Consider the following 25625-nt stretch of genomic DNA (forward strand, 5'->3'; position numbering starts at 1 on the left):
GCCTCAAGTTGCAATAGTGAAGGATTCCATAGGGAAAATATTAAATGATGCAGGAAGCATCAAAAGAAGATGGAAGGAATACACAGAGTCATTATACCAAAAAGAATTAGTTGATGTTCAACCTTTTCAAGAGGTGGCATATGATCAGCAACCGATGGTACTGAAGGAAGAAGTCCAAGCTGCTCTGAAGGCATTGGCAAAAAACAAGGCTCCAGGAATTGATGGAATATCAATTGAGATGTTTCAACAAACAGATGCAGCGCTGGAGGTGCTCACTTGTCTATGCCAAGAAATATGGAAGACAGCTTCCTGGCCAACTGACTGGAAGAGATTCATATTTATGCCTATTCCCAAGGAAGGTGATCCAACCAAATGTGGAAATTGTAGAGCAATATCACTAATATCACACGCAAGGAAAATTTTGCTGAAGATCATTCAAAAATAGCTGCAGCAGTATATAGACAGGGAACTGCCAGAAATTCAGGCTGGTTTCAGAAGAGGACGTGGAACCAGGGATATCATTGCTGATGTCAGATGGATCCTGGCTGAAAGCAGAGAATACCAGAAGGATGTTAACTGTGTTTTATTGACTATGCAAAGGCACTCGACTGTGTGGATCATAACAAACTATGGATAACATTGGGAAGAATGGGAATTCCAGAACACTTAACTGTGCTCATGAAGAACCTTTACATAGATGAAGAGGTGGTTGTTTGGACAGAACAAGGGGGTACTGATTGGTTTAAAGTCAGGAAAGGTGTGCATCAGGGTTGTATTCTTTCACCGTACTTATTCAATCCGTATGCTAAGCAGATAATACGAGAAGCTGGACTATATGAAGAAGAATGGGGCATCAGGGTTGGAGGAAGACTCATTAACAGCCTGCATTATGCAGATGACACAACCTTGCTTGCTTAAAGTGAAGAGGACTTGGAGCACTTACTAATGAAGATCAAAGACCACAGCCTTCAGTATGGATTGCACTTCAACAGAAAGAAAACAAAAATCCTCACAACTGGACCAATGAGCAACATCATGATAAATGGAGAAAAGATTGAAGTTGTCAAGGATTTCATTTTATTTGGATCCACAATCAACAGCCGTGGAAGCAAGCAGTCAAGAAATCAAAAGACGCATTGCATTGGGTAAATCTGCTGCAAAGGACCTCTTCGAAGTGTTGAAGAGCAAAGATGTCACCCTGAAGACTAAGGTGCACCTGACCCAAGCCATGGTATTTTCAATCACATCATATTCATGTGAAAGCTGGACAATGAGTAAGGAAGACCAAAGAAGAGTTGACGCCTTTGAATTGTGGTGTTGGCGAAGAATATTGAATATACCATGGACTGCGAAAAGAACGAACAAATCTGTCTTGGAAGAAGTGCAGCCAGAATGCTCCTTAGAAGCAAGGATGGAGAGACTGAGTCTTATATACTTTGGACATGTTGGTAGGAGGGATCAGTCTCTGAAGAAGGACATTATGCTTGGCAGAGTACAGGGTCAGCAGAAAAGAGGAAGATCCTCAATGAGGTGGACTGACACAGTGGCTGCAACAATGAGCTCAAGCATAACAGCGATTGTAAGGATGGCGCAGGACTGGGCAGTGTTTCGTTCTGTTGTGCACAGGGTCGCTATGAGTCGGCACCGACTTGATGGCACCTAACAACAACAACATATCTATATTTGTTTTTAATAGAAAAATACTACTATGATACGCTTTACCTGATTAAACATTTTTTTAAATTACTGTGAAACAAATGATAGAGAGTCCCTATTCTAGTTTATAACTGCTGACTTACCTGTGGTCAGCAAAGATGTTGTAATTTACACTGGCAGGTTTTATTGTTCAAGCTCTGACAGGGGCATTAGTGTTTTTTATCCTGTGTTCTGATGAGCCCCAGGTTCCCTAAAGTGAGGGGTAACAGAACACACTGGTATTAGAGTTTCTAAATGAGATCACATTTTCCACAAGGGCTTCATGCCAGGCTATGCTGCCATTCACAGTGGGATGGGCAATAAAGCTGGTCTGCATTGTCTGGGGCCCAGCATTTGGCACCTAATATTTGCTTAATAAATGTGTAAGAAATGAATTTATTAAAAAAAAGAAGAAGAAATGTGGCTATAAAGTAACATGATTGACTTCCTTATATGGTGTAGACTTTTTGAAGAGAAGAGTACAAAGTTGTCCAAAGTGGGTTTCAGAGATCAATACGTTTTAATAACAGCATAAATTCTGGTGTGTCTTTTTGTTATTAAGTATTGCATTACTGAAGAGTCACACCTCAGGTGCACGTCACAACCTTCAATTTTGTGCACGTAAAGTGAAGGATACCGGATTGATAGGAAAGAAGGGGGATTTAGATTAGACTCTCCTACATGGGCTTTTGTCTTTTCATCATAGTTGGGCTGGATTGCTAGGTTAAAAGAGGTGTTTTTCTTAATTGTGATGTCCCCATTTCTGAATCTGACTTTACCATCTGATTTGACAAGGACAAGGATATCAGTAAGCTTTCTTAATTCCCTCTGGAGCTCAGGAGAGTAACTAGCTGAGGACTAAATTAATTTTATTTTTAAATTCAGTTGGCATAAAAAAGAATAAGGCGTGTGTAATTTATCAGTCTCTCAAAAGCATATCTACCACAGTTTCATAGACAGTTCCTTTATTTAAGGAGCCCTGATGCACAGTGGTTAAAGCTCTCAGCTGCTAACGGAAAGATAGGTGGTTCAAACCCACCAGCCGCTTCACAGGCGACAGATGTGGCAGTCTGCCCCTGTAAAGACTTACAGCCTTCAGAATCCTCTGGGGCAGTTCTACTCTGTTCCTATGTAGATAGGGTCAGTATGAGGCAGAATGGACTTGATGGCAGTGGGTTTTGGGGTTTTTCCTTTATTTACCATATGTAGTTCTCATTTCACATAAGCAAGCAGTTTTTCCCCACGTTTTAAAAGTACGCTTTCATTTACGAGCAGATTGGTCGTGTGGTCACTCGCAGTAGTAATTAAGGGAGTAACAGTGGATCTGCTGCGTCAGCTCATGTCCATGGCTAAAGTTATTTCTGTAGACCTGCAGGAGAATTTATATGTGAGAGGAATTTATATACATAAAAGGAATTTTTTCAGTGAAATAAAAAAAAAGACATAAGAACTGGCATGAAATTAAAATGTAGGCACTGGGAGAGATTACTCTGCGGAAAGTTAGCGTTTGTTGAATAAAGTAGTGAATTAAATAACTGATACAAAGGAGAGATTGCACATAGCTTCAGACATGATAATGAACAATTTTTTCATTAGTAAAGACCAACTTTATGATGTATAACTTAGTGCAATAAAATTTCTTATTCCATGAGGCCTTTTTAAAATTAGGATTTGACTAGAGGCTCTCATTTTCTGTATCACCTGTTCTTCCCCCCCGCCCCCCGAAATTAGCTTTTAAAGTTTTTTTCTTTGTGGAAGTAAAACATCTTCATTTAAAGGAAAAATAAGAAATTACAGAATTACGTTGAAGGTGAAAGTCCCCCAAATCTATTCTGCCTACCCTATCAACCTCGTGCCTAGATTACCTTAATAAGGTGTGCTGTTCCCTCCAGATTTTTAAGCATTTACTAACACATGGGCACATGCACACATGTGCACACATACAAAGATCCCACCATATGTGTTATTTTGCAACTTGATTTTTCATTCATTCCTGTATCCTGCATATCATTTTATTTCAGTGTGTATTGAAGCACTTTGTTCTTTGTAGTACTGGTATGGTATTTCATTTTATATTGAGAAACAAAAGTGTATTTTTATCCATCCCTAAGTTTTTTTTTTTTTTTTTATTGGTGGACCTTTCAGTTGTTTGTAATTTCACATTGCAAACAGTGCTACGGTCAGCATCTTTGTGTAAATATTCCCATGTGTTTTAACTAAATCCAGTTTTTTAAAAGGCTCAATCCCTAAGCCTTTGTATAATGACTTTCGTTTATCTGTGTTAAAGAGTGAAGAATATGTTGCTTAAGTCCAACTGTGTCTTGGAAGCTTTTGGAAATGCCAAAACCAACCGTAACGATAACTCTAGCAGGTTCGGAAAGTATATGGATATCAACTTTGATTTCAAGGGGGACCCAATTGGTGGACATATCAATAACTACTTATTGGAGAAGGTAAATTTTACTTAATTTCTGAGAGTAATGTTCATAAATGCTGAACGTTAAAAAAAAAAATTTAATATATTTATAGAACTTTTTTATTGCTTTAAAGTAGCTTTTAATACTCTTCTCCCTCCTTTCCTGTTCCTCAGTTAGTTTCCTATTAAAAGATATTCTCTATTTGTATTCTCTAATTAGCACTTACAGTATCAAGTGGGAAAAAGTTACGGACTTTGTAGATAAGGATTTAGGTGTGTATATGTGTGTGTGTTGGGGGGATAGGTGTGATATCTGAGTGCGTGCCAACTTCTGGATAAGGTTTAACTAAAAAACAATCTAAGCCTAATCAGTTCTACACTTTTTACACATCAGCATCTTCCATATTTTTTGTATTTTAATGTGGAGTCTCATTTTCTTTTAGTTGCCATTTGCTGATCGCTTACCTAGAGTATCATAGATGTATTCTGTGATCTGACAGCCTACTTGTGAAGTGTGCTGCAAGTGGCTAGTGAAAACTGAGAGTGTGTTTTTATCTGCCTATGTGGATGCTAGGCCAGATTTCTGGAAGATCCCGTTAAAATTTCCTTCTCGTGACTGCTGGAGGGTGTGTCCTAACTAGTCTTGGTTGTCATTGGACCTGACTGCAAGAGAGCTCACAGAGCTCATTCACCTGCTTTTTGCAGTTATGATTGGACTTTACAAAGTTAAGTCTCCACCTGGAATTGTACTCAGAACTACACTGACTTGCCTTCTCAGTTAATAGGGTTTCCTACCCCAGTCGTGCCATCCCGTTCCTTATTGCAGTATAATGCAGTGTAATCTTTATTTTTGTTCATTAAGGCACAGTAAAACTGTTTCTGGACCTAAGTATTTTATCAGTCATTTGAAAAAGGACAGGAAATGCCAGGTCTTATCGGCCTTTTTTTTTTCTGAAGTGTTTCACGGCACCACTATATATATACACACACATTTGATCAAAAGGATCCCTTTGAACATACACTTTGAGCCCTCTTAATGGCAGTGTTTTTGGAACTGTTTAAGGCAGAGGTCCCTGTGGGCTGATCTTGCTCAACTGATTTTATTACAGGATATAAGGCATTGCTCTTTGAAGTGCCAGCAGACCTTGAAAAAGAAGGGAATGTTGAGACTATTCCTCTCTAAACATTCCTTCGTGTTCGCCCCAGTTCTAAGACCCCTGAGAAAACTCCACATTTAACCTCCAAATTAAAAAAAAAAAAATCAAACTAGCGTCATTATTCAGATAGTTTAGGAACGTCTATTTTAAACAGTATAAAAATTGCAGAAAAGCCCCATAGAGAAGACCCTGTCTTAGATAGGTACTATCCATGGGGCCTTTAGGACATTTAAATACGGTGTAGATAGAGGATTCCTGGAGAAAGTGACTTCCATTCTATTTTAGGTGCACATTTTCAGATTAACCATTTTAATGCATTTTTTTTCCTTAGTCTCGAGTGATTGTGCAACAGCCTGGAGAAAGAAGCTTTCATTCTTTCTACCAGGTTAGTAATCTCCTGTGACGAAGATGATTGATTGTTTGCTCAATTGTGCAGGAAGTGAATATTTTTTAATTATTGCCCCTGCCTCCCCATCTCCACTGACCCACAATACATTACGCATACACACCCATTTGCACGCGCACTCACACACACACTACCCCGCCTCCTTCTCCAGAGATCTGAAGAGCTCAGCTATTATAAAGAGCTGGCAGGTGTTCAGCCGAGCAGATGACTGCCCTGGTTGAACAACACCTTCATTTACTTGCGATGTAGATTACAGTTTAATGGCTGTAAAATCTTTTGAAATGGTAAATTCTGGATATGTTAAATTAATTTTGTTATATTCTGAATTGAAGCTGTTGTCCCCTGTTTGGGAGCTTCAGAGATCGGAATACAAACTTAGCTTCATTTGCTTAGTAGAGACTGTAAAGCAATATGATTACCTAAAAAAAAACAAACCAGGATTTATACATTCAAATGAGAATTGTCTTCTTTATCCCATCAAAACTGTAACTGCTTTGAAAACCAGTTTTTGAATACCTCTTTTTGGGAGAGCTTTTAGAGTCTAAAAAAAAAAAATTTTTTTTTTTTTAGAGTCTAAGGCCTGAGTTTTTCAATAGTCCTCCTTTTGGCAAAGCCTTTGCTCACAGAAGGCAAATTCGATACATTACTATGTTTTAAAGCCCAAAGTAATATAAACCTAGGCTAATAAATAATACAGTTGTTCAAACTAAGCAGTACTGTTTGGGATTTTGAAAAATTAAAACTATAAATTAATGAAATTGATTCCTATTTGTAAAGTATCTCTAAAGTTAGTGATTCCAAAAGAGTACTTAAAAATGTTTGATTGGTGACAGTACAATTTGGATAGAATTCGGTTAGGTTTAATTACTTCTAGGTAACTGTTTTAACGAGCAATGGTTAAGCACTTGGCTGCTCCTGGAAAGGCTGACAGTTCAAACCTACCCAGCGGCTCCGAGGGAGAAGGACCTGGTGATCTGCTTCCGTAAAGTTTACAGCCTGGAAAACCCTATGGGACAGCTCTCCTCTGTCACACGGGGTCTCTGAGTCGAATCGACTCAACAGCACACAACAACTACTCATTTGTATATACAATTTCTGGTATATTTGGTTAAAAAAAAATCAATTTAAAAAATCTAGTAGTCACCCCTTATGATCAATCCAAAGCATACAGTTTAATATAGAAAATTTAAACACAGTGCCTCCCAAAGGCACGCTCTGCTCTGTATAAAAGGGCTATCAGTATTTTGTGTTTTTGTTGACAATCACCCATGTTTTGAATAAACTGTTTCTCTCTCATTATTTTATCCCACTGTATCAGTTACATATAAAAGGATTCTGCTTATTTCAAGAACCTATACCTTTTTCCTAGTGCTTTCCCACTCTGATGAAAGTGTTAAAATTTTTCTTTATCTAACACTACAGTCACGGTTATCCAATTGCCCTACTTTTCTGAGATAAATAGATGAATAAGAAAAAGCTGTTTCCAGTGTGATTCAGCATATGACTCTGCTGACAACTTGGTTCCATGGCGGTGTTGGTTTCTCTAAATTCTGAAACACAACTACATTCTGTCTGGATAATGAGACGTCTAAGCAGGTGACAAGGAGCCCTGGCAGCACAGTGGCTAAGCGCTCGGCTCTTAACCAAACTGTTGGCAGTTCGAACCCAGTAGCAGCTCCTCAGGAGAAAGATGTGGCAGTCTACTTCCGTAAAGATTACAGCCTTGGAAACCCTACGGGGCACTTCTACTCTGTCCTGTAGAGTCACTGTGAGTCAGAATCAACTCGACAGTGATGAGGTTTTTTTTAAGCAAGTGACCACCACAGAGCATAGGATCCTGTTTTACAAATGACCACAAAAAAAGCATGAACATTTTATCCCAGTTACGCAGTGAGTAAGCTGAGACTGTAAGTAATTTCCTCCACGGTGCCATAATATTCTCCATAACTGATGATGTTAAAGCCATTTACCTTCAAGGTGAAAATTCTTCAAAGCTAAGAATACTGTTGTTGTTGACTGCCATCAAGTTGATTCCAATTTATGGAGGCCCTGTGTGTGCAGAGTAGAGCTGTTCCATAAGGTTTTCAAGGCTATGACCTTTCAGAAGCAGATTGTGAAGGCTGTCTTCCCTCTGAGTGGGTTTGAAGTGCCAACTTTCTGGCCAGTAGTCGTGTGTTTAACCATTTGTACCACCCAGGAACTCAAGCTAGGAGTAAACCAAAAAAACCAAACCTGTTGCCGTCAAGTCAATTCCAACTCATAGCGACCCTGTAGGGCAGAGTAGAGATGCCCCATAGAGTTTCCAAAGAGTTGCTGGTGGATTCGAACTGCTAACCTTTTGGTCAGCAGCCATAGCTCGCCTGGCTCTTAAAACCACTGCAGGGCTCCAAGCTAGGAATAAAAAACCAAAACCAAACCCATTGCCATCGAGTCGATTCTGGCTCACAGCAACCCTATAGGACAGAGTAGAGCTGCCCCATAGGGTTTCCAGGGAGCGCCTGGTGGATTCGAACCGCTGACCTTTTGGTTAGTAGCTGTAGCACTAAACCATGATGCCACCAAGGTTTCCAAGCTAGAAGTAGGAGGACTTAAATGAAGTAAGCCCAGAAAATAAATAAAAGCTAGCTTACCACTAAGTTAGAATATTTGATTTATTTTAGTATATACTTTGCCAGTTTATTTTTAATTAAATATTTTTCAGCTACTTCAAGGGGGTTCAGAGCAGCTTCTGCGTTCCCTACATCTCCAGAAATCCCTTTCATCTTACAACTATATCCGTGGAGGAGCTCAATTAAAGGTGAGAATTTCTTCAAGATTGCTCAGATAATCAGAGAATCAAATAATTAGAAGGCACATAAATAATTATCTATTCTTTTAAGAAAATTAATGTCTCAACAGCTCTCTCTCCTGTTCTTTTTTGTTCTTCAGATGGTTAGGGACAGAGATTCAAAACACTATTGAATCAACAACTTTGCACAATAACCCACTTCTATATTTTATCACTCTCTGGCATGAGAGAAGCTTCTTATGTTCAATGTTTTCTTTTAATCCTGTTCCTACTCCTTTGATGTAGACACTATGAAAATAGTGATATGACTATGAAACCTACCTCCTAAGCAGATACCGTGTAATTTGGCCAAAGGTAAATAGGTAAGACAAAAGAAAATAAAAAAGCACTTGGGTTGAAAATAAATATCATTGATCTTCATTCACTGATTTTTCAAAATGGGAGCCTATCTAGCTTTCAAAATTGTCCATTTCTCCAGACTTAATGGTCTGACTGAGACTAGAAGGACCGTTGAGGTCATGGTCCCCTGACCTTCTGTAAGCCTAAGACTGGAATCATTTCCAAAACCAACTCTTCAGACAGGAATTGGATTGGACTATGCGATAGAAAATGATACTGGTAAGGAGTGAGTTTCTTGGCTCAAGTAGACACATGAAACTATGTGAGCAGCTCCTGTCTGGAGGTGAGATGAGATGGCAGAGGGGACAGGAGCTGGCTGAATGGACAGGGGAAATACAGGGTAGAGAGGAGGAGTATGCTATCTCATTAGGGGGAGAGTGACTAGGAATATAAAAAACGAATATAGCAAGGTGTGTATAAGTTTTTGGAAACCCTGGTGGCGTAGTGGTTAAGTGCTACGGATGGTAACCAAAGGGTCGGCAGTTTGAATCCGCCAGGCGCTCCTTGGAAACTCTATGGGGCAGTTCTACTCTGTCCTATAGGGTCGCTATAAGTCGAAATCAACTCGACGGCAGTGGGTTTGGTTTGGTTATGTAAGTTTTTGTATGAGAGAATGACTTGATTTGCAAACTTCGACTTAAAGCACAATAAAAAAAAATTGTCCATTTCTTCCATTCACATGTGAGTGCTTGCATACACATGCAGACACATTTTTGCTCTTTTATTTCTAATTAATTTTCTGCTAGCCATTTTACAATGAATTCTAAGTACAGTAGTTTGTTGGTGGTAGATTATAAAATAATTACAATATTTTATTTTTATAAGGAGGAAGGGTACATAAATGCATAGAATAGGATATGGATGGATAGATATATAAAAAAAATCAAATTATACAGAGATTTTAATTACTTCTTGAATGGCTGAGATGATGGGTATTTATGTTCTTCTGCTTTTCAGGTTTTTTGTTTTTTTTTTTAATAAAAATGTATTACTTTAGTAGTCAGGAGGAAAAGAAAAGAATATAGACTTTGTAAGATGTGGCAGGTGTTTTTGTTTGTTTGTTTCTAATTTTGTTTATTGACCTGAAGCTAATTATTCCTGAGTTACAAGGTTAGCTGTCTTTTTATTGCTGTGCATTGAAATAAATATTTAGATTGTTGCAATTAATTTTCTATTGTTTGAGATTTAGGTTGCACCAACTTTTTATTTCTACAGTCGTCTGATAGCAGAAAAGTTTGTCTGAAAATTAATTGAAAACAATAGAGGGCAACACTCCAGCTTTCTGAGAAGCAGGCCAGTGATACAGGAAGGATTATGAAATTAATACTTATGAAAACCAGTGACTGGAGACATTCCTTTTCCATCACATTTTTTTATTAACCAAGTCATATACCACCCCATGAAAAGCAAGTATTAAATTAACAGTTAGCCTTTTCTCTAAACTAAATTTAGCTTAGATTCATTTTTTAGAGAAATTTTCCGTTCCTACTTTGTCCCTTTGTTTTTTTTCTGTTTTTTTGTTTGTTTGGCTCTTTTTTCTCTCTTCTCGTCTCTTTAACACACACACAAGTAATACATGATCATAGTCAAAACCTAAAATAAAGATGAGCCAAAACGGAAAAAAACTTACCTTAAATCTTACTATCCAGAGGTAATTATTGATAACAGCATGTGTGTGTGTGTGTGTGTATGTATACCTATGGAACCATAAAATATATCCTGATTAAATAAACCTTCTATTACGTATTATAGTATAATCATTAAAATCTTCCCATATAAGCTAATACAAATTAATAGAATAATTTTTAATAACAATACAGTATTACAGTATATGTACTATGGTGTACTTAACCAGTCCTAAAATGTAGGAGTCATGTATGATTAAGAAGCTTTTGGTTGCAGGTAAGAGAAGACCCAATTAAAATTCTCCGAAACAATAAGGGACTTAATTATCTCACATAACAAGAAACTCTAGGACAGGGCAGTTCCCGACTTGGTTAATTCTCTCTTGTTAGGGACTCAGGTGTTGTTTGCTTGTCTCCCCATTTACAACTTTGCCATTCTTAGTGGATTGACTTGTTCCCTTAGGCCGGTTTTCCTCAGGGTTCCAAGATGGCGCCAACAGTTCCAGGAAATCACAGGCAGAGTGAATGTTCCCAACTTATGTCCCTTTAAGAGCTAGGGAAACCTCCCTAGAAGCCCCCTCAGAAGGCTTTCCCTCGTGTCTTATTGGTCAGGATGGCATCACACGCTCACTGATAAACCAATCACTTGGTAAAGGGAATAAGATCACCAGGAAGAGTTTAGACCAATCAAGATTCAGCCCCTGAAGGGTGGAGGAGGCTAATCTTGAAAGACTTAGGCACTTGGACAGGGCTGAACAAATCAGGGTTCAATTAACAAGAAAGAACTGGGGGTAGAGAATGGCTGTCAGCAGCCAACAGTTCCCCACAGTAGGAGGTTTAGATTTTGTATCCAGTTTATGCGTAATTTAAGCATGTTTGCAGTTTATAATAATTGTAATATCTGACATTTTTTGAGTGCTTTTTATATGCTAGAAACTAGGGAGCTACTTTATATAAAGTCTCATTAATTGTCACATCAACCCTATAAAAAACGTATTGTTCCCATTTCTATCCATGAGGAAATCGAGGCTCAACAAAGTTCAATATCTTGCCCAAGGTCATAGAACTGGTAGGTAGAGGAGCCTTCCTGGTTGTCTCCTGAACATATGTTTACCAGGTCCTGTGCCTTCCTTAGCAGGTGAGTGTTGTGTGTGCTAAGTGATGCTTCCATCTCTGAAATCATTCGTCTTTTCTCTGGGTACTCATCAACACTTCAACTGATTTACTACAAAGGCTCCAAGACCTAAGCTAAACTTGAATTTAGTTTCATAATTGCTGGGTTTGAATCCTCATGTGAAACGTCTGTGACTTAAATTTCCATTTTCATTCCTAGTCTTCTATCAACGATGGTGCAGAATTCAAAGTAGTAGCTGACGCCATGAAAGTAATTGGCTTCAAACCCGAGGAGATTCAAACAGTATATAAAATTTTGGCTACTATTCTTCACTTGGTGAGTAGGGACGCCTCTCAGAATATATTGCCTCTCTGTGGAGACAGAATGCTCTTTCAGAAGATTTTTTTTTTCCCCTGTAGATTGCAAAAGTAATTTATTTAGGAAAATTTCTGTCATGTTTTGAAGAAATTAGTATGTCTGTGGTTCTCTTTACCATTTTATAATATTGTGAGGGATTTTCTAAGCCACTGTAGGTTTTGAGACTACAGCTTTAGTTTGTCTTACTGATGTCATCAAGCTTTAAACTGGTTCATTTCAAGGACAGAATAATTCAGCAATGATGTGACTGCCAGCGGTATAAACTGACATCTTTTGAACAGAATAAATTTCTAATGGCATTTGAACCATAGAGTTATAGGTTATTGGAGCTGGAATTTTGACCCTCTTATTTTACAGGGGAAACCCTGGTGGCATAGTGGTTAAGTACTATGGCTGCTAACCAAGAGGTCAGCAGTTCGAATCTTCGAGGTGCTCCTTGGGAACCCTACAGGGCAGTTCTGCTCTGTCCTATAAGGTTGCTATAAGTCGTTATCAACTCGATGGCAGCGGGTTTGGTTTTTTTTGGGTTTATATTACAGGTGGGGGGTTAGGCCTAGAGGAGTGGCATGGCTGGCTCAAAGGCACAGCCAGCTCGTTGCAGAGCCAACGCTGTAAGCCAGGGCAGCAGACCTAGGGTCCAGTTTTTTTCTACTGTCCTATACTAAACTTGAAGCCCTGGTGGTGCAGTGGTTAAGAGCTCAGCTGCTAACCAAAAGGTCAGCAGTTCGAATCCACCAGCTGCTCCCTGGAAACCCTATGGGGCAGTTCTACTTTGTTCTGTAGGGTTGCTATGAGTCGGAATCCACTCGATGGCAACGGGTTTTTGGTATACTAAACTTTGAAAAAAAAAAAGTAATATGCTAAGCTTCATTAATATTTATATAATTGTTGTTGTTAAGTGCTGTCAAGTAGATTTTCAACCCATAGCAACCCCTGTGTGACGGAACAGAACTACTTCCTAGGGTTTTCTAGGCTGTAATCTTTATGGGAGCAGATTGACAGGTCTGTCTCCCCACACCCCACTGGGTGAGCTTGGACTGCCAACCGTTTATTCAGCAGCCGAGCACTTAACGGTTGCACCACCAGGGCTCCTTTGTTTATTTAATTAGAGATGCTTAAAATATAACGGGCATGTGACTATAATAAAAGAGTAACAGTATGAATTCAAATCTGGAATAAAAATTACCCTTTCACTTTAATGTAGTAAGATTTAACCCTAAATGAATCAGAAAGACACACGACCTGTAGGGAAAATATGTAGTACTATAAATGGCATGGTAAATAAATGCTCCCGGGAGGCGGGGCCAAGATGGCGGACTAGGTGGATGCTACCGCAGATCCCTCTTGCAACAAAGACTCAGAAAAACAAGTGAATCGATCACGTACATAACAATCTACAAACTCTGAACAACAAACACAGATTTAGAGACAGAGAACGAACAAATACGGGGAGACAGCGATTGTTTTCAGAGCCAGGAGCCGGTGTACCAGGCAGGTGACCTTCGGAGCCCGATTCGGGGCAGAGCCCAGGGGGGCAGACGGCACAGACAAGGGGCCCAGCCCTACCCCCCGAACTCATCCCGGGAGGGAACCCAGCCGGTTGGTGCGGGCAGAGTGGCGGCGCAGCCGGTGGGAGAAGTCCCTGGGAGGCAGTGACTGGTCTTGGAGCGGGGAGAGCAGCGTCCCAGCCGGGGAGCCGTCCCGCCAGGATTTTGGCGGGCGCGGGTGGGGCGTGAGCATGGGGACCAGCTATATTCCCCTGAATTGACCCTGGGGGGTGCCCGGCCATTCGTGCGGGTGGCGCCTACCCAGTTCGCGCCAGCGGCGCGCCAGAGGGAGAAGTCCCCGGGAGGCAGTGACTGGTCTTGGAGCGGGGAGAGCAGCGTTCCAGCCGGGGAGCCGTCCCGCCGGGATTTTGGCGGTCACGGGCGGGGCATGAGTGCGGGGACCAGCTACATTCCTCTGAATTGACCCGGGGGGGGGACCCAGCCGTTCCTGTGGGCGGCGCCCACCCAGTTCGCGCGGTGCGGTGCGCCGGAGGGAGAAGTCCCCGGGAGGAAGTGACTGGTCTTGGAGCTGGGAGAGCAGCGTCCCAGCCGGGGAGCCATCCCGCCGGGATTTTGGCGGGCACGGGCGGGGCGTGAGCGCGGGGATCAGCTACATTCCCCTGAATTGACCCTGGGGCGGTCCCAACTGGATCGCGAGGGCCCAGCCGGTTCGCGCGGGCGGTGTGGCTGAGCGGCCGGTGGAGGAAGTCCCCGGGAGGCAGTGCTTGGTCTTGGAGCAGGGAGAGCGGCGCCCCAGCCGGGACGCACAGTCGCGACTCAGGCGCGGGGACCTGCTCCGCTCTCCTGAGCTGACTCCGGGGCGGGAGCCCACCCGGTTCTCGGGAGCGGCGGGCGACGCGGCCGGCGGGACGGGGAGTCCCCGGGAGACACCGACTGATTTTGGAGACGGGAGTGCACCGTCCCAGTAGGGGAGCCTTAACCTTGGGGGTGGGGCTAACAGCAGAGGATCTGACCGTGACGCCAGCAGGCCAGATCCCCCGGGGGGCAATCTCCACACAGCCAGTACATATAGGCGACGCGCCCCACGGAAATCTCAGATATAAGAGTCATTCCAAGTAAGACAGACAACTCTGGCTGTATTCTGAGGTGCTACACTCCTAGCTCTCTGATCCCTCCCCCACCCTCCCCAGGTGGCTCCATTAACATCCGAATAGCCTGAGCCAGAGGGAGAACTCTGATAGGGATCTGAATGCATTTTTTTTTAGTGGATTTTCTGGAAAAACTAGTTTCCCAGTGATGGCTCGGAGACAGCAGTCCATATCAAACCACATAAAGAAGCAGACCATGACAGCTTCTCCAACCCCCCAAACAAAAGAATCAAAATCTTTCCCAAATGAAGATACAATCCTGGAATTATCAGATACAGAATATAAAAAACTAATTTACAGAATGCTTAAAGACATCACAAATGAAATTAGGCTAACTGCAGAAAAAGCCAAGGAACACACTGATAAAACTGTTGAAGAACTCAAAAAGATTATTCAAGAACATAGTGGAAAAATTAATAAGTTGCAAGAATCCATAGAGAGACAGCATGTAGAAATCCAAAAGATTAACAATAAAATTACAGAATTAGACAACGCAATAGGAAGTCAGAGGAGCAGACTCGAGCAATTAGAATGTAGACTTGGACATCTGGAGGACCAGGGAATCAACACCAACATAGCTGAAAAAAAATCAGATAAAAGAATTAAAAAAAATGAAGAAACCCTAAGAATCATGTGGGACTCTATCAAGAAGGATAACTTGTGAGTGATTGGAGTCCCAGAACAGGGAGGGGGGACAGAAAACACAGAGAAAATAGTTGAAGAACTCCTGACACAAAACTTCCCTGACATCATGAAAGATGAAAGAATATCTATCCAAGATGCTCATCGAACCCCATTTAAGATTGATCCAAAAAGAAAAACACCAAGACATATTATCATCAAACTTGCCAAAATCAAAGATAAACAGAAAATTTTAAAAGCAGCCAGGGAGAAAAGAAAGGTTTCCTTCAAGGGAGAATCAATAAGAATAAGTTCAGACTACTCGGCAGAAACCATGCAGGCAAGAAGGGAATGGGACGACGTATACAGAGCACTGAAGGAGAAAAACTGCCAACCAAGGATCATATATCCAGCAAAACTCTCTCTGAAATATGAAGGCGAAATTAAGATATTTACAGATAAACACAAGTTTAGAGAATTTGCAAAAACCAAACCAAGGCTACAAGAAATGCTAAAGGAGATTGTTTGGTCAGATGACCAATAATATCAGATACCAGCACAATACAAGGTCACAAAACAGAATGTCCTGATATCAACTCAAATAGGGAAAGCACAAAAACAAACAAATTAAGATTAATTCTAAAAAATAAATAAATAAATAAAATAATACACATAACAGGGAATCATGGAAATCAATAGATAAAAGATCACAATAATCAAAAAGAGGGACTAAATATAGGAGGCATTGAACTGCCAGATGGAGAGTGATATAAGGCGATATAGAACGATACAAGTTAGGTTTTTACTTAGAAAAATAGGGGTAAATAATAAGGTAACCACAAAAAGGAATATCAACTCCATAACTCAAGAAAAAAGTCAAGAAAAACGTAACGACTCAACTAACATAAAGTTAAACATTATGAAAATGAGGATCTCACAATCTACTAAGAAAAACGCCTCAGCACAAAAAAGTATGTGGAAAAATGAAATGGCCAACAACACACATGAAAAGGCATCAAAATGACAGCACTAAAAACTTATTTATAATTACGCTGAATGTAAATGGACTAAATGCACCAATAAAGAGACAGAGAGTCACGGACTGGATAAAGAAACACGATCCATCTATATGCTGCCTACAAAAGACACACCTTAGACTTAGAGACACAAACAAACTAAAACTCAAAGGATGGAAAAAAAATATATCAAGCAAACAATAAGCAAAAAAGAAGAGGAGTAGCAGTATTAATTTCTGACAAGATAGACTTTAGACTTAAATCCACCACAAAGGATAAAGAAGGACACTATATAATGATAAAAGGGACAATTGATCAGGAAGACATAACCATATTAAATATTTATGCACCCAATGACAGGGCTGCAAGATACATAAATCAAATTTTAACAGAATTGAAAAGTGAGATAGACACCTCCACATTTATAGTAGGAGACTTCAACACACCACTTTCGGAGAAGGACAGGACATCCAGTAAGAAGCTCAATAGAGACACGGAAGACCTACTTACAACAATCAACCAACTTGACCTCATTGACTTATACAGAACTCTCCACCCAACTGCTGCAAAATATACTTTTTTTTCTAGTGCACATGGAACATTCTCTAGAATAGACCACATATTAGGACATAAAACAAATCTTTGCAGAGTCCAAAACAACGAAATATTACAAAGCATCTTCTCAGACCACAAGGCAATGAAACTAGAAATCAATAACAGAAAAACTAGGGAAAAGAAATCAAATACTTGGAAAATGAACAGTATCCTCCTGAAAAAAGACTGGGTTATAGACGACATCAAGGAGGGAATAAGGAAATTCCTAGAAAGCAACGAGAATGAAAATACTTCCTATCAAAACCTCTGGGACACAGCAAAAGCAGTGCTCAGAGGCCAATTTATATCGATAAATGCACACATACAAAAAGAAGAAAGAGCCAAAAGCAGAGAACTGCCCTGACAACTTGAACAAATAGAAAGTGAGCAACAAAAGAACCCATCAGGCACCAGAAGAAAACAAATAGTAAAAATTAGAGCTGAACTAAATGAATTAGAGAACAGAAAAACAATTGAAAGAATTAACAAAGCCCAAAGCTGGTTCTTTGAAAAAATTAACAAAATTGATAAACCATTAGCTAGACTGACTAAAGAAAAACAGGAAAGGAAACAAATAACCCGAATAAGAAACGAGAAGGACCACATCACAACAGAACCAAATGAAATTAAAAGAATCATTTCAGATTACTATGGAAAATTGTACTCTAACAAATTTGAAAACCTAGTAGATATGGATAAATTCTTGGAAAAACACTACCTACCTAAACTAACACATTCAGAAGTAGAACAACTAAATAGACCCATAACAAAAAAAGAGATTGAAACGGTAATCAAAAAACTCCCAACAAAAAAAAGTCCTGGCCCGGACGGCTTCACTGCAGAGTTCTACCAAACCTTCAGAGAAGACTTAACACCACTACTACTGAAGGTATTTCAAAGCATAGAAAAAGACGGAATACTACCCAACTCACTCTATGAAGCTACCATCTCCCTGATACCAAAACCAGGTAAAGACATTACAAAAAAAGAAAATTATAGACCTATATCCCTCATGAACATAGATGCAAAAATCCTCAACAAAATTCTAGCCAATAGAATCCAACAACACATCAAAAAAATAATTCACCCTGATCAAGTGGGATTTATACCAGGTATGCAAGGCTGGTTTAATATCAGAAAAACCACTAATGTAATCCATCACATAAATAAAACAAAAGATAAAAACCACATGGTCTTATTAATAGATGCAGAAAAGGCATTTGACAAAGTTCAACACCCATTTATGATAAAAACTCTTACCAAAATAGGAGTTGAAGGAAAATTCCTCAACATAATAAAGGGCAACTAGTTTTTTTTTTTTTTTTTATGCAAAGCCAACAGCCAATATCACTCTAAATGGAGAGAACCTGAAAGCATCTCCCTTGAGAACGGGAACCAGACAAGGATGCCCTTTATCACCGCTCTTATTCAACATCGTACTTGAAGTCCTAGCCAGGGCAATTAGGCTAGACAAAGAAATAAAGGGTATCCGGATTGGCAAGGAGGAAGTAAAGCTATCACTATTTGCAGATGACATGATCGTATACACGGAAAACCCTAAGGAATCTTCCAGAAAACTACTGAAACTAATAGAAGAGTTTGGCAGAGTCTCAGGTTATAAAATAAACATACAAAAATCACTTGGATTCCTCTACATCAACAAAAAGAACACCGAAGAGGAAATAACCAAATCAATACCATTCACAGTAGCCCCCAAGAAGATAAAATACTTGGGAATAAATCTTACCAAGGATGTAAAAGACCTATACAAAGAAAACTACAAAGCTCTACTACAAGAAATTCAAAAGGACATACTTAAGTGGAAAAACATACCTTGCTCATGGATAGGAAGACTTAACATAGTAAAAATGTCTATTCTACCAAAAGCCATCTATACATATAACGCACTTCCGATCCAAATTCCAATGTCATATTTTAAGGGGATAGAGAAACAAATCACCAATTTCATATGGAAGGGAAAGAAACCCCGGATAAGCAAAGCATTACTGAAAAAGAAGAAGAAAGTGGGAGGCCTCACTCTACCTGATTTCAGAACCTATTATACAGCTACAGTAGTCAAAACAGCTTGGTACTGGTACAACAACAGGCACATAGACCAATGGAACAGAATTGAGAACCCAGATATAAATCCATCCACGTATGAGCAGCTGATATTTGACAAAGGACCAGTGTCAGTTAATTGGGGAAAAGATAGTCTTTTTAACAAATGGTGCTGGCATAACTGGATATCCATTTGCAAAAAAATGAAACAGGACCCATACCTCACATCATGCACAAAAACTAACTCCAAGTGGATCAAAGACCTAAACGTAAAGACTAAAACGATAAAGATCATGGCAGAAAAAATAGGGACAACCCTAGGAGCCCTAATACAGGGCATAAACAGAATACAAAACATTACCAAAAATGATGAAGAGAAACCAGATAACTGGGAGCTCCTAAAAATCAAACACCTATGTTCATCTAAAGACTTCACCAAAAGAGGAAAAAGACCACCTACAGACTGGGAAAGAATATTCAGCTATGACATCTCAGACCAGCGCCTGATCTCTAAAATCTACATGATTCTGTCAAAACTCAACCACAAAAAGACAAACAACCCAATCAAGAAGTGGGCAAAGGATATGAACACACATTTCACTAAAGAAGATATTCAGGCAGCCAACAGATACATGAGAAAATGCTCCCGATCATTAGGCATTAGAGAAATGCAAATTAAAACTACGATGAGATTCCATCTCACACCAACTAGACTGGCATTAATCCAAAAAACACAAAATAATGTTGGAGAGGCTGCGGAGAGATTGGAACTCTCATACACTGCTGGTGGGAATGTAAAATGGTACAACCACTTTGGAAATCCATCTGGCGTTATCTTAAACAGTTAGAAATAGAACTACCATACAACCCAGAAATCCCACTCCTCGGAATATACCCTAGAGATACAAGAGCCTTCACACAAACAGATATATGCACACCCATGTTTATTGCAGCTCTGTTTACAATAGCAAAAAGCTGGAAGCAACCAAGGTGTCCATCAACGGATGAATGGGTAAATAAATTGTGGTATATTCACACAATGGAATACTACGCATCGATAAAGAACAGTGACGAATCTCTGAAACATTTCATAACATGGAGGAATCTGGAAGGCATTATGCTGAGCGAAATGAGTCAGAGGCAAAAGGACAAGTATTGTATAAGACCACTATTATAAGATCTTGAGAAATAGAAAAAACTGAGAAGAACACATACTTTTGTGGTTACGAAGGGGGGAGGGAGGGAGGGAGGGAGGGAGGGAGAGGGTTTTTTATTGATCAATCAGTAGATAAGAACTGCTTTGGGTGAAGGGAAAGACAACACTCAATACAAGGAAGGTCAGACCAATTGGACCGGACTAAAAGCAAAGAGGTTTCTGGGATAAAATGAATGCTTCAAAGGTCAGCGGAGCAGGGGCTGGGGTCTGGGGAACATGGTTTGAGGGGACTTCTAAGTCAATTGGCAAAATAATTCTATTATGAAAACATTCTGCATCCCACTTTGAAATGTGGCGTCTGGGGTCCTAAATGCCAACAAGCGGCCATCTAAGATACATCAATTGGTCTCAACCCACCTGGATCAAAGGAAAATGAAGAACACCAAGGTCACACAACAACTAAGAACCCAAGAGACAGAAAGGGCCACATGAACCAGAGACCTACATCATCCTGAGACCAGAAGAACTAGTTGGTGCCCGGCCATAATCGATGACTGCCCTGTCAGGGAGCACAACAGAGAACTCCTGAGGGAGCAGGAGATCAGGTGGGATACAGACCCTAAATTCTCATAAAAAGACCATACTTAATGGTCTGACTGAGACTAGAGGAATCCCGGCGGCAATGCTCCCCAGACCTTCTGTTGGCACAGGACAGGAACCATCCCCGAAGACAACTCATCAGACATGAAAGGGACTGGTCAGCGGGGGGGAGAGAGATGCTGATGAAGAGTGAGCTAATTAAATCAGGTGGACACTGGAGAGTGTGTGGGCAACTCTTGACTGGAGGGGGGATGGGAAGATAGAGAGAGAGGGAAGACAGCAAAATTGGCACGAAACGAGAGACTGAAAGGGCTGACTCAATAGGGGGAGAGCAAGTGGGAGAAGGGAGTAAGATGTATGTAAACTTGCATGTGACAGACTGATTGGAACTGTAAATGTTCACTTGAAGCTTAATAAAAGTTAATTTAAATAAATAAATAAAAATAAATGCTCCCAAGTGGGAAGAGCGTAGTGTTGTAAACTGTCTCATCTCCTTGAGTCCGTTCATAAATACAGTGCAAGGCTCCCTCTCAGAATGCAAACAGGAATTGTATTTTGTTTTTAATTTGACATAATGATTCTGGAATTTATCTGGGACAGTAAACATATAAGGCGATCAAACAAAATTTTTTAAAGAAGAGTAGCAGGGCAGGGGAAAGGGAGGAGAGGCGACAGGACTGATTCTCCCAGATTTGAAGGGATGGTAGAAGCTACGGTGCTTTAAAAGTCGCTGCACGAATGTAGCACCAGATTGATTAACAGATCAATTGATGTGCTGGACACCTGTGAGACAGTTACTTAAATATTTACTCCTTGTTGAATGAGTGAGATATAAGTAGACCCACACCCTCGGGGGAGTTTGATGTATAATAAAGGTGACATTTCAAATCAACAGGAAAAGCTACACTATTCAAAAAACGGAACAACTAACTAACCATCTGAAAAAATAGTTAGATCCTTACCTTATGCCCTATACCAAAATATATTGCAGGTGGATTGAACGTTTAAATGTAAGGGGAAAAAAAGGTATAAAAATAATAGAAGAAAATATTTATTATTCCTAAAACCTTTGGAGTAGGAATCATCTAAGTATAACACCAAAGAAAGAGAAAGTTAAAACAGAAGATTCGTAGATTTGACTACAGAAAAATTTAAAACTGGTATAGATCAAAAACATACACTGGAAATTAAAAGGTAGGTAAGAATGCCTGTAGAAGAGGAAAAACGTTTGATGAAGTGCCATGTTTTTATATGTAGAGGTAGGAATTATCTTTAGAAAAATAGGAACTACAAAGTCACTTGAATTGCATTTTTAAATTGGCAGTTATATCCCTGACATTGCTTCAGACTCTGATTAGAAATGGTATGTCTTGTTTTTTTCCACTTTTTATACAGGGAAATTTAAAATTTGTAGTTGATGGTGACACGCCTCTCATTGAAAACAGCAAGGTTGTACCTGTCATAGCAGAATTACTGTCTACGAAGACTGACATGGTTGAGAAAGCCCTTCTTTACCGGACTGTGGCTACAGGCCGTGATATCATTGACAAGCAACACACAGATCAAGAAGCCTGCTATGGCCGAGATGCCTTTGCTAAGGTGAGATTTTAACTTACATTCTGGTGACCTGGTGGTGATTTCAGTTGCAGTTTTAGTGAAAGTCCATGAGGATGTAGTAGGAGTTTGCTTGAAAGTGGTTAAGTGCTTGGCTGCTAACCAAAAGGTCAGCAGTTTGAATCCACCAGCCACTCCTTGGAAACCCTCTGGGGCTCTGTCCTGTAGGGCCGTTATGAGTTGAAATCGACTTGACGGCAACGGAGTCAAAGTCAGTTAAGGCTTTTAGAAATTGTCATGATACTCTTGGTCGTCACAATCACAGTAAATCTCCCTTACTGTGAGCATCACGGAGCCCCTGTGGCATAATGGTTGAGAACTTGGCTGCAAAACAAAAGGTTGGCAGTTCAGATCCACCAGCTGCTCCTTGGAAATCCTATAGGACAGTTCTGCTCTGTCCTATAGGGTTGCTATGAGTCAGAATTGACTCAATGGTGATGGGTTTTCTTCTTTGGGGTGGGGGGTGAGCATCATTCCTAGAAAACGTTCTGAGAAAAGCAGAAGCAAGTTTATCATAAAGCTAAGAGTTTTCAAGGTCCCTTGCTTGCATGCGCCCTTTTCATGGCCATGATTTTGTTTAAAATCTTGTATTCTTTCTCTACAAGAGGGCTCAGAAAATTGCACAGCCATCAGGTCTCACAAAACCTGGTTCTGTCCCTCATGATAAACTACTGAAGTGTTTCATAGTATCTCCTAGTAACTAGGCTTTATGGATTTGCTTATAAATAGTTTTCTGAAAGCCCAGTCAAGTGTAGCAAGTGCTTTCTCTGAACCCATAAAAGCCAATCCTTATATCAGTTTTTTAAATATATTATCACAGAGCAGAAAAGTAAAGGATAATGGCATTATATCACTAGAGTATTTGCCACCTTAGTGCTGCCATAAAACAGTATCTCCTTGGTTACCATTGCTTCTGAGCTCACAGTTTGAAACTTCATACTGCATCAGGAATGTAATTTGCATTACAGAAAGGTAAATAATTGTGAAACTCCTAGAACATTATAGGTACTTAGGGGAGAATAAAGGAGCATGGAGTGGAGAATTAAAAGTATGGGGTGGAATTCCTCCTTCTCCGATTGCGGTGCTGGTCCAGCTTTCCCACCAAGGAGACCATAAGGGCAGAGGAGAGAAAAGTATCTCGTGGGGGAGAATCTGGAGGCAGAATTGCCCTGAGCTTTACACTTTTAAGAGTAAAGTGTGTTAGTTTACATCAATAACCCATGCAAATTAGCATTCTACTTCATAATGCCCTCCTCCTTGCATAGGCCAACAACCTAATACAGACTTCATAGAATATATGAACATGTACAGAGGAGATTTTTGTTGTTTTCCAAAAATGCATTCCTTTTTCCATTTAGTTTTTCCCAATAATGCTTCTTAGGCGTCCCCTTTAAGACCCATGGCGGAGCTGACTGATTCTTGTTAATGACTGTACACCGGCCTGTAGTGATGGTTGCCATAATTTATTTAACCCTCCTCCTCCTAAGTTATTCACTTTGTTTCCATTTTTTGCCACTACAGACAGTGCTACAAACACTTATACATCCCTCCTTACACACTAGTGCCTTTATTTCCTTTGGATGGATTCCCAAGACTGAGCTTACTAGGTCAAAGGGCATACTGATTTTAAACATTAAATTTACTGATTTTATGGGTGTAAAGTAATAGCTTCTCATTACTTTTTCATTACTAGTGGGTTTGAGCATATTTTTATGTTTTTGTGAGGTACTTAGAGTTGTTCTGCTGAGAATTGTTTGGGTATATACTTTGTACATTTTTCTTTGGGGTTATCTTTTTATTATCAATTTGTTACAGCTCTTCATATATCAACTTTCACCCTATTATCTGTATGACACATGGTTATCTTTTTGTTGTTTTTCTTTTCCCCCAAGTCTAACATTTTTATTTTTTGCTGGCTGGTTAGTTTGCTAGCTATCCCATTTTTTACCCTTGTAAGCCTTGACGGCACTGCATTTTTTTGGTAAGCCTCAAAAAACCAAAAACCAGGCTTGGTTTTTAGTCTTAGAATTTGTTTTTTATCATAAGTGCTGTATAGAGCTATTGGAGGACTTTAATAAGTAGGGGCAGTGACAGCAGGTTGAAATTTTTGAGAAGATTACTCTCGCCCTTAGTATAGAGACTCTTGTGGTGGGTGGGGAAAGAGTGGAAGCTAAGAAACTAATTAAAGAGAGATTTCAATAGTCCAGGAGAGAGCTGGTGGCAGCTTGGGCTAGGATGGTAACAGTGGGAATGGAAAGAAAGGATGATCTGCGATAGACTGTATCTGAGAAATAAAATGTACAAAACTTGTTTTGGGCCATGAAGGGGTCAAGGATAATTTCTTACCATGCTCTGACACAAACCTACCTCTCCCTCCTCATTTCACATCAGATTCCAGCCTCCTTTCTTCATTCCAGCCACATTAGTCTTAGCTCAAGCCTTACAAGTTCTCTTTATTCCTCTCTCCTTCCAGCCACAGGGCGTCTGCAAGTGCCATTTCCTCTGCCTGGATTCCTCTTCTCTCCCCTCTTGCCTAGTTAACTCTTACTCATCCTTCTAATCTCATCGCTTTATCAGAGAAGCTTACCCTGGCCTGCCTGAATACTGAGTAGGTTCAATTCCCCTCAGACCTTATCTGTTCTCCTTTGCTCTGTGTGTGTGTGTGTGTGTGTGTGTGTATGAATGATTGTTTCCTTCACCCTGCTGTAAGCTCCTTGGAGGCCAAGACCATGTTTCTGTTTGCTTACCACTGTATCTCCAACAAAGTACACATAGTAAGTGCTCAGCAAATACTGCTGGATAAATAAATTCCTTAGTTTCTGGTGCCATTTATTCATGGTTAAAAGTAGGGAAGGAACAGTGTTGGAGGAGTAGGATGATAAAGACTTCTGACAAGACCTAAGTTTGAGATGGCTGTGAGGCATCTAAGGATGTTGTCAGGTGGTCAGGTGTGTGAATCTGAAGCGCAGAGGAAAGGTCCAGGTTTGGATAACACATTCAGGCACTGTGTGGTATTAATATTATTTAATACTGGGTGAGATGACTTAGAAAGAGGATGTTAGACCATCTTTTAGAGGTTGGGCAGAGGAGGAGACACTACTAAAGGTCACCAGACACAGCCAATGAAATAAGTGGAAAATTGAGAAAGTGTGGTATATCAAATCCCAGAGAGGAAAGTGTTTAAAGAAGAGAGTGGTGAACTATGTTGAATGATGCCAAGTAGCTAAGTAAAATAAAGACAAGAACACGTCTATATAGAACTACTTAGGATCCTTGATGATACATTCAGTTGGGGGTGCGGTTGGTAGAAGGATGGAGGCAATGTGTTT

At 40.1% G+C, this 25625-nt stretch overlaps 1 protein-coding gene across 7 annotated transcripts in view; it reads left to right on the plus strand.

Annotated features, from left to right (window-relative positions):
- Positions 1-25625, plus strand: part of MYO1D (myosin ID) — a 348824-nt gene that overhangs the window by 93252 nt on the left and 229947 nt on the right. For all 7 annotated transcript variants that reach the window (XM_010594224.3, XM_010594223.3, XM_023553473.2 and 4 more), the window contains exons 4-8: positions 3983-4148; positions 5600-5653; positions 8376-8471; positions 11820-11936; positions 22078-22281. In XM_010594224.3, coding sequence (XP_010592526.1) covers positions 3983-4148; positions 5600-5653; positions 8376-8471; positions 11820-11936; positions 22078-22281 — 637 coding nt within the window. The remainder of the gene's footprint in view (positions 1-3982; positions 4149-5599; positions 5654-8375; positions 8472-11819; positions 11937-22077; positions 22282-25625) is intronic.

Source organism: Loxodonta africana, chromosome 18 (genome assembly GCF_030014295.1).
Source record: "Loxodonta africana isolate mLoxAfr1 chromosome 18, mLoxAfr1.hap2, whole genome shotgun sequence".
Lineage (NCBI taxonomy): Eukaryota > Metazoa > Chordata > Mammalia > Proboscidea > Elephantidae > Loxodonta > Loxodonta africana.